This window comes from Rutilus rutilus, assembly GCF_951802725.1.
Source record: "Rutilus rutilus genome assembly, chromosome: 13".
NCBI lineage: Eukaryota > Metazoa > Chordata > Actinopteri > Cypriniformes > Leuciscidae > Rutilus > Rutilus rutilus.
The window spans coordinates 6,637,817-6,653,304 of record NC_140218.1 but is presented as its reverse complement, the minus strand read 5'-3'; the positions used below and the strand labels follow the sequence as shown (position 1 = coordinate 6,653,304).

The window sequence follows — 15,488 nt, the reverse complement described above, 5'->3', positions numbered from 1 at the left end:
CAGAGCTTCACTGAATAAAGCAACCACAATTATCATAATTAATCCCTCCTAGTTAGTCCTAATTAAATCATTAGAATTCAGTGTGAGATTGTGTACAGTGAAGGCGGGGAAACTGTGTGGGTCGCCATGACAACGAGAATGATTGACAGTTAGGCTGACCAATGCTGTTATTGTTAACTAAATACGTATATTAAAAATGGTTCTCGTTAGCTGAAATAAAGCTCTTATTAGGCCATTAGGCTCTTTGTCTAAGCTAAATGATTCTTCTTTGTTTGTTTTTTTATTTATTATTAAATTGAATTTAATGAAATCATATTTTTGTTTCAATCCCAAATGCCAGAGGAGGTTTGAGTTTAGGACAGATGGGAATGGTTATTAGAGTAGAACTGAATTATGATGTTTTACAGGCTGAATTTGCAGAAAGACACTTTAAAATATAACCAGACATGAGAGGAATTCACAGAAAAAAAGTCATACAGCTGTGATCCGGATTGAAAGAAGAGTGCTCTGAGGTCAGAAGATCTTCAACTGTTACACAGCAGCGGTCATGTGATCTCATGAGGAGTTTGAGAGCGCTGTTGCGCCCCCTGGTGTTCACACACACCGTTTACAGGTCATCATGAGATTTTTTTTGCCTTTATTTTATGGGACAGTGTTCCTGAACTCCTGAACGCCTCCATTGTAGTCTCGAGTTTCTTCCGGGAACGAACACGTCACAATAGTCCTCATTTAAATAATACATACGCAGAATAAAGGGGGTCGCACACCGGACGAGAAGCGCAGCGTCGGGTCTAGCACAACTCGCGGACGCGCACTTTCTCAGTTTATGGCCAGCAATATTGTTATGTTTAAGACATTATGAAATTAAGATAATGTCTATACTACGTTATGATTGTACTGTACAGTTAAATACAATCATGGCTGAGTCTGCAGTCTGAACACTTTACCTCAGAGCGTCTGTTAATTGAGAATCTCTCTTGAAAATCCAATCATTTTCATCCATGCAGCTGATTTCTGTAAATTAATGTAAAACTAAATGTATCTTGCAGCACAGAGTTAAGAATAAAAGTCAGATATACAGAATATGAATATGTTCATAAACATGAATATAGCACATAATGACGATTTGAGACAAATATAAGGTAAATTTGCGCTTCTCGCCCGGTGTGCGACCTCTTTAAAGGGGCGGGGCCTGGTTGAGTTATGGTAAGGGGCGGGACATTTCCCAAACACACTCGAAGCGCTCGACCAATCACAACACACTGCTCCAGCCGACCAATCAGAGCACAGTGTGCTTTTCAGGAGGAGGGGCTTCATAGAGACAGGAAGTAAACAGAGCGTTACTGACAGACTGGGAAGAGAGGAGCCGCAACAATGGAGAATATGAGGAGAATAATCAACATTCAAGCAGGAAAACCTGTTCTAGTGGAGCCTGAACACAACATCAAGACTTTGAGAAAGGACGTAATAGTTTTTCAACTAATATTTATATTTTACCCCATTTCAGTTATTATTTCAATTACCAATAGTTTTTTATTTAGTTTTGGTTAACAACAACACTGATAGCAAATTGCTAGATAAAAAGTCAGAATTGTGAGATAAAAAGTCAGAATTGTGAGATAAAAAGCCTTTTTACCTTTTTTATTTTTTATTCTGTGGCGGAAACAAGCTTCCATACATAACATATTTTTACCGTTCACAAAGTAAATTGAATGTAGTACCTGTGTAGACAGTGTGCGATTTCAGACACACACTTGATGCAAGTAGCACACGACATGACAAAACTAGACAGCTCTAATCATCACTGTTGTCAACACTGCACACCATCAGCTCGTCATCAGCATGCCATGTGTTTTTACCTAGGATGTAGAGTTCATTTTTTATATTTAACCTCTAAACTTCAGCATTTGCCGAACTGTGACTTTATATAACGCTATTCTGACTTTATAACTCACAATTGTGAGAAAAAAAGTAGCAATTACCTTTTTTATTTTTTTATTCTGTGGCAGAAACAAGCTTCCAAACATATGAACATACTTTTTTACCGGTCACGAAGCAAATTCAAATTCAACAAGAATTACTTTCAGACTTTGTTTGGACTATAATACTTTTGTGCGATGTGTTTTTACATAGGTTGTAGAGTTCATTTTTTATATTTAACCTCTAAACTTCAGCATTTGCCGAATTGTGACTTTATATCACTCAATTCTGATTTTATAACACACAATTGCGAGAAAAAAAGGCAGAATTGTGAGATAAAAAGTAATAACTTATTTTTCAAAATTCTGTGGTAGAGACAGACTTTTTTTGGACTATAGGCCTAATACTTTTGTGCGATGCGTTTCATCGACACCATCATCCGTGTGAATTGTGACTTTATATCACGCTATTCTGACTTTATATCACGCTATTCTGACTTTATATATCACAACTCTGACTTTATATCACGCTATTCTGACTTTATATCAGGCAATTCAGACTTTATATCACAATTGTGACTTTATATCACGCTATTCTGACTTTATATCACGCTATTCTGACTTTATAACTCGCAATTCTGACTTTATATCACGCTATTCTGACTTTATATATCACAACTCTGACTTTATATCACGCTATTCTGACTTTATAACTCGCAATTCAGACTTTATAACACAATTGTGACTTTATATCACGCTATTCTGACTTTATATCACGCTATTCTGACTTTATATATCACAACTCTGACTTTATATCACGCTATTCTGACTTTATAACTCGCAATTCTGACTTTATAACACAATTGTGACTTTATATCACGCTATTCTGACTTTATATCACGCTATTCTGACTTTATATATCACAACTCTGACTTTATATCACGCTATTCTGACTTTATATCAGGCAATTCAGACTTTATAACACAATTGTGACTTTATATCACGCTATTCTGACTTTATATCACAATTGTGACTTTATATCACGCTATTCTGACTTTATATCTCGCAATTCTGACTTTATAACACAATTGTGACTTTATATCACGCTATTCTGACTTTATATCACGCTATTCTGACTTTATAACTCGCAATTCTGACTTTATATCACGCTATTCTGACTTTATATATCACAACTCTGACTTTATATCACGCTATTCTGACTTTATAACTCGCAATTCTGACTTTATATCTCGCAATTGGGAGAAAAAAAGTCCGAATTGTGAGATAAAAAGTCGCAATAACTTATTTTTTTTGATTCTGTGGCAGAGACAGGCTTTGTTTGGACTATAGGCCGAATACTTTTGTGCGGTGTGTTTTTACCTAGCTTGTAGATTTCACATTTGATACTGAACCTCTAAACGAGTCATTAGTCTGATGAAGGAGGTCATCATCGGTCACTCACTGCTGTTGCCGGGCGGCTGTAGCCCGTGTTTAGTGGCGGAGCACCAGCCCACGGGGAAGATGTCCCTGGAGTCGTATCGGCACCAGTAATCGAACGCCCCCCTCCAGCCGTCGAACATCACGAAGATCTCCTCGCCCTTCACCTCGCCGATGGTGGCGGGACAGATCAGGTACGGGTTCTTCTTGTCCACCGCCTCCAGTTTCATCCCGGGCTTGAAGCCGTTCTGGGGCGGCCGCAGGGGCTCCTGATGGAATTACAGAAGACCAGTGTCATCAAAACCTTTTAATGTGATTGCATGATGTAACACCATCATCCGTGTGGATGAGGTTCGCCACCTTTTTGAACGCTGTGGCAGGGGCCATTTCGGCTCCATTGAGGGTCCTCAGGAGAAACATGGGCCATGATGAGGCGTTCATCCTGAAGCCTGAGGAAATCAGAGAGAGAGACGGAATTATTATCCACAATTAATCACATTAAAATAACACCTGAAACTAAAAATATTAAAAAACCTGGTAACACTTTATTTTACAGTGTCCTTGTTACATGTACTTACCGTAGTAATAACAGTAAATTATGCATAATTACATGCAATTACATAATTAGCTGCGAATGTGCGAAGGCAAAATTTCTAATTTGTGGTTAAAGTTGAAGTAATAAAATTAAATATATATTTTTTTAAATAGAATATTAAAAAAAACGTTTTATTAGAGTTAGCTGTGAAGGCACAACTTCTCATTTTCATTTAAAATTAAAGTTGTAGCTTTTGAGCAATCTAAAACACACGGAGGAAGGGTTGCAGTGTGAGAACAACAACAGTTGTGTTTTTTATTACACGTATATGCATGTCAAATATGCATGCGTGATGTGTGAATCATGTCAGTAGATCAGTGATGTGTGAGCTTGTATCTTCAGTTCACAGTTATTAAATTACTACAACAAAATACTAAAAAACATTCAAATAAATTGAAATAAAGTAAGCGTTAACAGAAATAAAATCGAATAATAAAAAAGGCATTTTTTTCTCATTTTCGCTTAAAGTTAAAGTAATAAAATTACAAAAAAAATTAATAAAAAGTTATAAAATCTACATAGACATAATTAAACAAAAGTACAAAATTTTTAACTCAAATGTAAAATATAATACAAACTAGTTTAAAATATTAATAAATGCTAAGTTAGTATAGTAGTGATACTCAAATGACACTGGAGAGTTATTAAGCTTCGGTAATGACATGAGACAGACTGTCCCTCCAAAAATAGCCTTATGGAAATGACACATAGTCAAATCAGCAGTTATATTTGCCCTCTTGTTGGTCTCATATTAAATATTAACTCTACTGTGAGCCGCCGTGGAAGGGAAGTGACATCATCCGTACCCAGTGGCGGTTGCAGCATGTCTCCGTTCTTCTCGCAGGTTCCGATTGGCTGGATGTCGGCGGAGTCGACCAATCGCCAGAAGTCGTTGGTGTTGTCGCTGCCGTCCAGACGTAGGCGGAGCCTCACGCCCATCAGGCCCATCACCGTGGCGATGCAGGTGGAGGTGGAGTTACGAGGGTCCCGGGCCTCCAGCTTCATCCCCGCCTTGAAGTCGTTTGAGGGAGGAAACTGAGACTGAGGACACAAACTCAACGTTAACATCCGAAAGAGGGGGTTGGATTTTAATTAACCTGACATTTAGCGCATTTTTGAAACAGCCTTTACACAAAACATTTACAAATTCTATAAAATAGGTTTGCATATGTGTTTTTTAGTTGAGCATCATGTTGGAAACATCTAAAAAACTGTGTCTGGATAATCAACAAACTCAACATTAACATCCAAAGAGAATTAACCCTGTAAAGCCTGACATTTATGAAGAAATTTACTGAAAAAATCTGATTTTTGAAACCGCCTTTATACAAAATATTAAAAAATTCGGCCCCACTTTATATTAAGTGGCTTTAAGTTCTAAGTACTTAGATTGAAATTTATAATTTGATACAGTGGACTTATTGTGTACATACAAGTTTTTTACATTATATATTATATTGATCATTCATCATATCATAATATTTTGAAAGTACCTGCATGTAATTACAGCTGTAAATTAATTTATGTAATTACATTTGTAATTACACTGTTGCACTGTTTAGTTGAGCATCATGTTGGAAACATAAAAAACAGTGTCTGGATAATAAACAGTCAACATTAACATCCAAAGAGAATTAACCCTGTAAAGCCTGACATATATGAAGTAATAGACAGAAAAATCTAATTTTTGAAACAGTTTTTTGAGCCTTTACACAATCTCTTTTTTGATTCTATAAAAAGGTTTGCATATGTTTTTAGTTGAGCATCATGCTGGAAACATCAGGCTTTTATGGCTCATTTAGTATGATATAATTAGAATATGAAGGAAACATCTGCTTAGTTTTATTCAGACGCCCCAAAATGAGCAAAAATATGCAATTTGCTGCAGATGATGATATTAATATGGACATGAAATGATGAAATTCTAATGCTTGTAATGTAAATCAATGAGATCTTTATAACAGTATAACAGACTACTGACATAAAATGCATATAAATATCAATATCTACCAATAATTTCTTATTAAGACATTTAAATGCTTAGTTTTATGATCAAAGCTCTGTAGTTTTAAAACATATAATGTAATGCAGTGCAATGATGATGGAGAGATGAACTAATAAACCTTCCTTAAAAGCCTTATGATCATATATTTTATGTATTTCATGATTTTTCTAAAAAACAATGTATGAATAATCAAGTAAACCGAAGTTGCTTCAGTCCAGTAAAAGTGCATCTTGAAATATTACTAACAATATAAAGGCTATTCTTACAATTACTTTATAAAAATCAATAGATTTCGCAGCATAAACACACGAGCTGAAGGTGGACGTTTGTACAATTATACTAAAAGGCTTTTACTTGCTAAAAAAAAGTCTAAACTATCAATCAGACGACAGAAGGACTGGAGGAGATAGAGATGCACGATATATATCGGCCAGCATATGGTCATTTTAAAGGTCCCGTTGTATGCCCCTTTTCACAAGATGTAAAATAAGTCTCTGATGTCCCCAGAGTGTGTATGTGAAGTTTGAGCTCAAAATACCCAACAGATCATTTTTTACAGCATGTTTAAATTGACATTTTTTGGGGCTCAGAAAAACGAGCTGTTTCAGTGTGTGCCCTTTAAATGCAAATGAGCTGCTGCTGGACGACCCAGGGGGCGGAGCTTCATGATCTCGCGCTCAGTCTGTCAGGACAAATTCATCTCATGGAATGATGATAATATCAGAAACTCTCAGTAACGGCGTTCATTTCGAGTCGGACAATAATGCCTAGAGAGTCAGAGTGCTGTATAGAGATGAAACAGGTATGGTTTAGTAGTTTAATTACGGTTATTATAACGTATTGTCATCTGCTTGTATGTATCCATTATTTATTAACAGCCTACAAGTCTGCTGTTTCGGACCAGGTCCGAATGATGATCAAACATGTACTGATGAGTTTAATGAAGTTTATTGTACATCACACAAAAGATGAAGCGTCAGTTTTACTTCAGAAAATCACGGTAAGAGCTGAGTAAACACAGTAGCCTAAGTTGTAAGAAGTGCGCAAGTAGCCAGTAGAGTTGAGGGAGCATTCCTGTGGGCGGAGGTTAGTCTAAACACGGTTCTGGTGATGTCACTAATGAAGGAAGTAGAGGGATGTAGTCCAATCGAGCCGTTTTATGTAGTCAACTTCTGTTAAATAAAATATCTCGCTTGGCATTGAACTTTGAGCTTTATAATTTTACAGATATTATTTATACTCTAACAACAACATTACACACTAACTAAAGTTTGAAACATGGGATCACGTAGAACGGGACCTTTAATGTTATTGTTATCGGCCCAATAAGAAAATGAGGCCGATATATTTTAAAGCCGATAAATAATGCATTATTTCCTTCAGCTGAGACACTTTAGATGAGCACTGTTCACCATGATGGGGTTAAATTGCTTGAAATATGATTGAAATCACTTCAGAAAGGAAAATACAGTAAAGTGCAACATGTCTGTTATATCGGCTTCATAAAATTATAACGAGAACATAATTGCGTGTTTGGGACGTGGATTTTAATGGTGAGACTTTTGTTTTTGTAATCAGGCTCTCAAAAATTATATAAAATATGGATTTAGATTTATCGGCCGATATATCGGTTATCGGCTTTCAAATATAAAAGAATTATCGGTTATCGGTATCGGCCAAAATGTTCATGTATTTGAATGCATCACTAATTAGGAGATCATGTGCAATTCAATGACGTTTATCAGTCCTATGTGTGTCCTAAAATAGGCTTTATAGGGTTAATGTGATTTCTATGTACAAGACGTGTCTTTAAAAGGGCCAGTGATGTCACTCTGACCTGTCTGAAGCAGCTGGGGGGGGCGGGGACTGATGAGGTCTCCTTTAAATACTCCTCCCACGAGAAGGACTCGGTCACTGCAGCAGAGAAACACAAACATCATCATCATCATCATCATCATCATCATCATCACAGAACGTCTCCGTTGACTTCGTATTGCGAGAAGCTTCCTGTCATTTCTTTACGCAATACGAAGTCAATGGAGACGGTTGGATTGTTTTCAGATTGTCGCTCTGTCTCTATGCTGATCTCAGGTCAGACTCAGAGAGTGTGTGTGTGTGTGTGTGTCGTTACCTTTGACTGGTCCAGGACCTGTGAGAGACATGCTCCTGCCCGCTTTATCCTTCTTACTGTCTTTGTGATCTGCAGAGGAACGACACCAATCTCATGTAGAACACTTCTGATTGCAACAGCAGAAGGACCAAAACCCACAACGACACTGACCAAGCAAATAAATGTGTGTGTGTGTGTGTGTTTTACCTTTCAGTAGCGTTCGGCCCATGCTGACCATTAACTCTGGCGAGATTCCTGAAGAGATCCGAGCGTTCGACCTGAGAGAGACACACACAAACACATGCAGATTTGTCAAATGGACGTCTTTGTGCTGCTTGTGCCGTGTTTTTAAAATGCTAAGTGAAGTTAAAAGTAGTTAAAAATCAAGTGAGATGCATTTCAAACAGTAGTTCACAAACAATGCGCAGAGTTTAAAGCTTGAATTTCTCCGATATTAGGAGTATTTTTTATTATATTGCAATTTATAAATGGGTCATGAAGCACGAATAGTACTTTGCATTTTTTTTAAACATTAATACTACTAAATTACCACACATTTGATAAATATATGCTCACCAAGGCTGCATTTATTCAATCAAAAATACAGTAAATACAGTATAATTGTGAAATATTATTCTAATGTAAAACAACTGTTTTCTATGTGATTATATAGTAAAGTGTAATTTATTCATGTGATCAAAGCTGTATTTTCAGCATCATTACTCCAGTCTTCAGTGTCACATGATCCTTCACAAATCACTCTAATATGATGATTTGATGCTCAAGAAACATTTATGATTATTATCAATGTTGAAATATGCTGTTTCATATTTAGGTAGACACCATTATAAACGACCATTCAAACATTTGGGGTAAGATTAAAAAAATATATTTAAAAAAATCAATACTTTTATTGAGCAAGGTCTCATTAAAACTGATCAAAAGTGACAATAAAGATATTTATAACATTACAAACGATTCTATTTCAAATAAATGCTGTTCTGTTTACATATTAGACTGATTTCTGAAGTATCATGTGACACTTTGATCACAGGAAATGATAAAAAAAAAAAAATTCATACATAAGAAATTATGACTGCATTTAAAATCAAGAGAGAACCAACCAAATTTTAATAACTGATTATGCCGTCAAATGCTTTTTCCTATTGTTTTTGTATTAGTAAAATAACCTGTAGCAGTAATTTTGTTGCAAATAATTTTGTCAGATAAATATTCCTCATATATTCCAATATATAACCTCATATTTTGATGGTTTAATCAAACTTTTAGGTTAATTAAAACAAAAATCCACTTCGGATGTCACTTTTGGCCACAACTTAATCTTCAGTAGCTTTAGTAAAAATGCATAATTAACCAAACGCCATTTTTATGTTCCTCTTTTTATCAGGTAAAAGATTAAGATCTTGCAGATTCTCAGTTTCATGTGTGTGAGCGTCAAGCTTCCCTCGAATGAGACATGAAACACACGAAACACACACACACACACACACACACACACACACACACACACACTCTCTGCTGAATGCCGTCTTGTTCAAGAGCGAAACTTCCCACAGCACACAAACACACTCTTCCTGTCTAAAGCAAAGAAATGAATCTCCCGAACTGAGCGAAGACCAGCGGATCGTTCCTGACATGAATATGACGATAATCAAGTGTCTTATTAGATTAGAAATTGAATCCACATGCCGGCAGACAATTATAGACAGAACAAATGAGTTCCTTATTTATGTCAAGCAATTAAAAGTTCATTCCGCTTTGGTCTCATGTGAGCTTCTCGTTCTGTCGTTCATTTGCTCTTTCTGCCAGCATAATCGCTCTCTTTCACTCCGACTCTTCACTGATGTAGTGAGAGGTTTCACTCCTGAGTCTCAGGCCACAGAAGAACCACTGTTTCTGTTCAGCAGCAGCCGCCGTCTCTCTAAACTAAAACTTAAACCATTAAACACTCAAATCTTCAAACTAAATAAACACTAACTGAAATTAAATAAAATATTTATTTAAAAAAAAACTTAAACTTATTTTATTACAGCTAGCTGGCCAAGGCAACATTTCTAATTTTAGTTGAAGTACTAAAATAAAATAAAATAAAAACTGACTACAAATTTGACTATAAATTTAACTTAAATTCACATGAAAACTACATATAAAAATAAAATTACAAATATTAATAAAAAAATTTTATAATAGTATGATATTAAAATAACCTTTTCATTACTTCAAATAAATAACATTTATAAAAAGTAACATAACTAAAACTAAATAAACTACAATTAAAACTAAATAAACTACAACTTAAACTAAATAAAAAAACTAGAGAGATAAACTAATAAAAGGTGACAAAAACACAAGAACAAAATTCACATAAAAACAGTACATATGAAAATAACATTTAAAACATTAATACAAATATAATAACACTATAAATTACATTTTCATTACTTCAAATAAAACAAACATTACCTGAAATAAAATAGAAAAACTTAAACTTATTTTATTTCAGGCCACATTTCTCATTTTCATTTAGTTTAACTTGAAGGACTAAAATAAGTAAAACTCAAATAAACTTAAACTTAAATAAAAACTATAGACATAAAAAAGACTAATAATGACAAAAACAACAAAATTACTAAAACTTAAAAAAAATAAAATAAATAAATAAATAAATATTAACAAAAACTATAATAATAGTTTTATCAATGATCCTAAAGAAACACTGTCTCAGACAGACTAAAGGAAAAAGTTTGCAGTGTTTTGTTTGAGTCCCTCAGTCAGGGTTAATAAAACCAGATGAAGTTTAAACGCTTTCTCAAAATCACAAGCTCCAATGTTGTTTTCATCAGGGAAAAAGTCATTTTACAAGCTACTTTAAAGACTCCTGGAGAAGAACTAAGTCACTGGACTTGACAAAGTTTGTGAGATTCATGAGTTTTGTTTGAGACACTGAAGATGACGCTCTCAGGATAGTATTTGATTTAGGATTTACCCTCAAACGAAAACAACACTGAGAAAAAAAACAAGTAAAATTGACTTAATTAAGTTTAAGTTTTTGTACTCGTATTTTAAGTAACAATTTACATCTACTGAACTAAGTCATGTAAAAAATTTACAAAGAGAAGAAGTACATTGAGAGTTTGTTGAGTAATTTCTACTTATTCATTTGAAGTTTTTTACTTTGAAATATTCTTGTTTCAAGTACGTTTTCCTCAAACAATGTTAGAACTGAATTAAGCCGTGCTTTTAAAGTGCACGGGTTACTTAGACAAATGTCTTGTTACGCTTTGTAAGACAACAATCATAGTTTTTGAGTATGACTGTGTCATTTTGAGTGGAAAATGAACTCCAGATGTCACAAAACCACAAAACAGTGTAAATATAACTATAAAATAGTGAAAATGCAACCTTATTAATTAGTCATGCCCCAGTGCATGATAGGAAAACCAGTGTCAGAAAGTTGAGTAGGTTTTACTTCATTTTATAACTTACTCAACATAAACAATTCCAAGTTAAATATACATATAAGTTAAAGCTTTAATTTCTAGAGTACTAATATAGAATTTTCTTTTTTTATTATTCTTGCCTGAATTCTTGTTTTTAATGTAGAATTTTTTTTTACATTTGTTACATTTTTATTAGTGTACATAAAAAACAAACTACTTTATCCTTCATCCGAACACAAACTGTGAATGGATTTATTGGAACGATTTACAAAAAAAAAAAAATTTGCAAATATTAAATTCACTGCACAAATGTGTGTAAAATGGCAATGTCCAAAAGTTAGGAAAAATTTAATTCAATGTCACATTTACAATAAAAAAATAATTTTACACACAAATTACAAAGAACCTCGTTCTGCTTTTATTAAATGTAAATAGTAATTTAACTATAATAAAGAATAAACTATTTGTTGATAAACAAATCAATATGCAAAATGACTAACATATTAGTCTGACACGGACTTATTTCAGCTATTTTGAATCAGGATGAGGAACTTACTGTCAAATTATAGTTTGTGGAAAAGCAAAAATATAGAACTGCAAAACGTTTGTTGATTTATCTTGATTAACTGGACGAAAATCTGATAAAAAGCTCCTAAACCTAACATAAGGAGTCATTATATTCCTGCAACGTTTTTAATAATCAATTATTCTGTTGATCATTTGTTGAAATATTTTGATTTAAAAAAAAAAAAAATTAAACTAACAAAAATCATCTGTAAATCATTCAAACAAAAACTGCATGTAACAATTTACATTAAAAAATTGTTTAGTTTGAATGTCATCTGAAAATTCAATTCACCACATCAGTTTGAGTAAAACTGTCCAATATTTAGAATTGAATTCGATGTAAAATTACAGTAAAAATAGTTTTATGAACAAATTACAAAGACACTTGAGAGATCCACTGTGTGCAAAATCTTAAAATATGTTTATTACTTATTAATCTTAGCACATTTTTTATTTGATTTGACATCACATTTTTTTCATCAATTGATAAATTTTTTGGTTGTTGCAATTTTATAAATAATTTATTAAATATTGAACATAAAGCAAATAACATACACATTATTATACTGAATTACATTAAATATAAAGTAATTAACATTAAAATGACTATTAACATAATAACTAAAAGCACAAGTTACAGAGATGAACAAACCTCTCTCCGACTCGCCTACAAAGAGTGTTTATCATAACATATCCCAGCATTCCCTAAGGCATCCCATTCCTGAAACATTTCACCCATAATCATAACATTCCAGCAGCCAGATCTGCCCTCTTATTCACCCGACAGCATCCAGAAATTATTCAAAAACAAAAGCTTTGTTTAATCATTTCATTTTAGAGAACTGCTTTACTAAAATGGTTTGTTCCAATCACCCGCGGCTAAAAAGTGACAGACAGGTGGGCGGGGCTTATTGGCTGATAAAGTGTGGTGGGCGGGAATTTTTGGCGGATGCAGGTGTCATATGTGCAGTGGGCGGGGCTTATTGGCTGATGCAGGTGTCATTGGGTGTGGTGGGCGGGGCTTATTGGCTGATGCAGGTGTCATTGGGTGTGGTGGGCGGGGCTTATTGGCTGATGCAGGTGTCAGTGGGTGTGGTGGGCGGGGCTTATCTGACTTTCTCTAGCTTTTCATCATTCACAAAAACAAACACGCTCTCAGCACTCCTTTTTTTTGTTTCCATGTTTGATTTCAAGCAGTTTGCATCATACAGCACGTGTTCCTGCCTCAGTGAGAAACAATACCTCTCTCTCTCTCTCTCTCTCTCTCTCTCTCTCTCTCTCTGTTCTCCATCAGAAGCGCTCTCCATCTTTGAACATGAGACCAAATGAGTATTATATTCAACACAAACAACCTCCACCTGAACAGAATATTAATTACAGCTCTAACACACAGACAAAATACTAAAGAGAAATTTACATCACAAACACACATCTGCACAAGCCCATTATCTCACACAGATAACATGAACATTTTACAGCGATGTTACTAAATGAAATGTTGAATCTACGAACCAATGTTTAATCTTTTAACCACTAAAAACTCACAGCTACTAGTTATTTTTACTATTTTTCTAACTTTGCATTTGCCGTCACTGTCACGGCAGTTCACAACAAACTTGTGAAAGTTTCTTACACTGTTTGAAGGAAATCCAATGTTCATTTATTATTAATTTATATGTTTTTTTCACAATAAATGATGAATGATTATGAAAACTGTGATCTCTTATGGTTTATTTTTGACACAAAAACATAATTACGCAACATTTTGAAAAACAAAAACACTAATAATACAGAATAACTTTAACAAGGATTAATATTATAATTTGTAAACATATTTCAATATTATTATATGCAATATATATATATATATATAAGCAATAACATTAAATTTGTTTTAATTACAAATAAATAAATAAATAAATAAAAGTATAACATAACATTTTATTATTGCATATAGTGCTATACTAAATATATTTTATTATTGTATATAGTAATTAGTAACAAATAATAAAAAATATCAGCCGATATATGTTTATTTTTAATGTTATCGTTATCGACCCGATTAGAAAATTAGGCCGATATGTTGAAGCAGATAAATAACTGAATATTTTCTTCAGATGAGACACTTCGGATTAATATTATCGGCCAATATACCGATTATCGGTTTTAAAAGATAAAGAATTATCGGTTATCGATATCAGCCAAATTTTTCCATTTCAGAGCGTCCCTATGTGTAGTAATAAATTAGTAACAAATACACTCATTGTCAAATACTCTTTCAAGTATTGAAATAATGTTTCACATAAAAATGTATCATAACAGATAGGCTACCAGTTATTAGTATCAGAACCACATAAATTAAAAACAATGAACAGAATTCATGTAAAAAAGTGTTTTAACCTTACTGAGCCAGTACCATGATACTAAAATAATCAGATTTATAACCTGGTATTGAATGATTATTTATTTTTCAAGGCATTTATATGGTACTTCAAGATAATTCAAAGAATACCAGAGTAAAAACATGGTAAATTCTGTCGTTCTTTTCAGCGCATCATGTTAGCGTAAACTTTGTAAATGTTATCTGTTGTGTGAACTGTGAAAAATATATCCATTACTGATACGAAAATAGGATAAATAATGCATCTGAGATTTTAAGATCGCTATCTGATAGTGTTTACATACGCCTGAGATTGACATCTGAAATAAAGGAAACGTCATCAGCGATGACGACACACCACTGATCATACACATCATCAACATCATAATGATCAAAAGCAACGAAACACAAAACAAACACACGTTATTTTATCAGTCTCGCTCGGATCCACAAATACTTCTGATATAACAACATGAATAATCGCCACTGGCACAGAAAGAGTTGAACATCAGGCAAAACAAACGCCTAAATCATCACATACAGACTTTAAAAAGGCCCTTATTTGTAATCTGACATAACGATCAAGCGCATAACGTATGCAAGAAAATAAAATAAGTGTAGAAATGTCGACCAACCTTCGCAAATTTGTCGAAATGTAGTCAGAATTCAGCACTTTTCACAGCTCTCTGTCGCCATGTTTGGGGTCAGAACTGCGCATGCGCAGAAGCAGACCAGCGTTGCGCGCTCGCTTTCTCATACGCACACGTTTATTCTACTGGACATTGTGAAAGCCTTTCATTGAGTGTTTACTATTAATCTAATATTTAGCCAATCATTACAGTTTGCCTATAAATAATAACATGATCCTTACAGGTCCCATTCTGACGCGTTTAGACTATTTAATCAGTTAATGAAGATTGAGTAGTACTAAAATAGGCTATAATAACACTGAAATTGTGTGTGTGTGTGTGTGTGTGTGTGTGTGTGTGTGTGTGTGTGTGTGTGTGTGTGTGT

At 34.0% G+C, this 15,488-nt stretch overlaps 1 protein-coding gene across 2 annotated transcripts in view; it reads right to left on the bottom strand.

Moving 5' to 3' along the window:
- Nucleotides 1-15,261, bottom strand: part of LOC311302612 (polycomb protein SCMH1) — a 48,213-nt gene extending 32,952 nt beyond the window's left edge. The window contains exons 1-7 of one of the 2 annotated variants that reach the window (XM_084428598.1): nucleotides 15,110-15,261; nucleotides 8,274-8,344; nucleotides 8,088-8,156; nucleotides 7,794-7,870; nucleotides 4,758-4,992; nucleotides 3,717-3,805; nucleotides 3,382-3,625 (exon numbers count right to left, since the gene is read on the bottom strand). In XM_084428598.1, coding sequence (XP_084284724.1) covers nucleotides 3,382-3,625; nucleotides 3,717-3,805; nucleotides 4,758-4,992; nucleotides 7,794-7,870; nucleotides 8,088-8,156; nucleotides 8,274-8,304 — 745 coding nt within the window. In that variant the 5' untranslated portion in view covers nucleotides 8,305-8,344; nucleotides 15,110-15,261. The remainder of the gene's footprint in view (nucleotides 1-3,381; nucleotides 3,626-3,716; nucleotides 3,806-4,757; nucleotides 4,993-7,793; nucleotides 7,871-8,087; nucleotides 8,157-8,273; nucleotides 8,345-15,109) is intronic. The other variant, XM_084428597.1, reaches the window with a different exon arrangement.
- Between the last annotated feature and the right edge of the window lie 227 nt (nucleotides 15,262-15,488).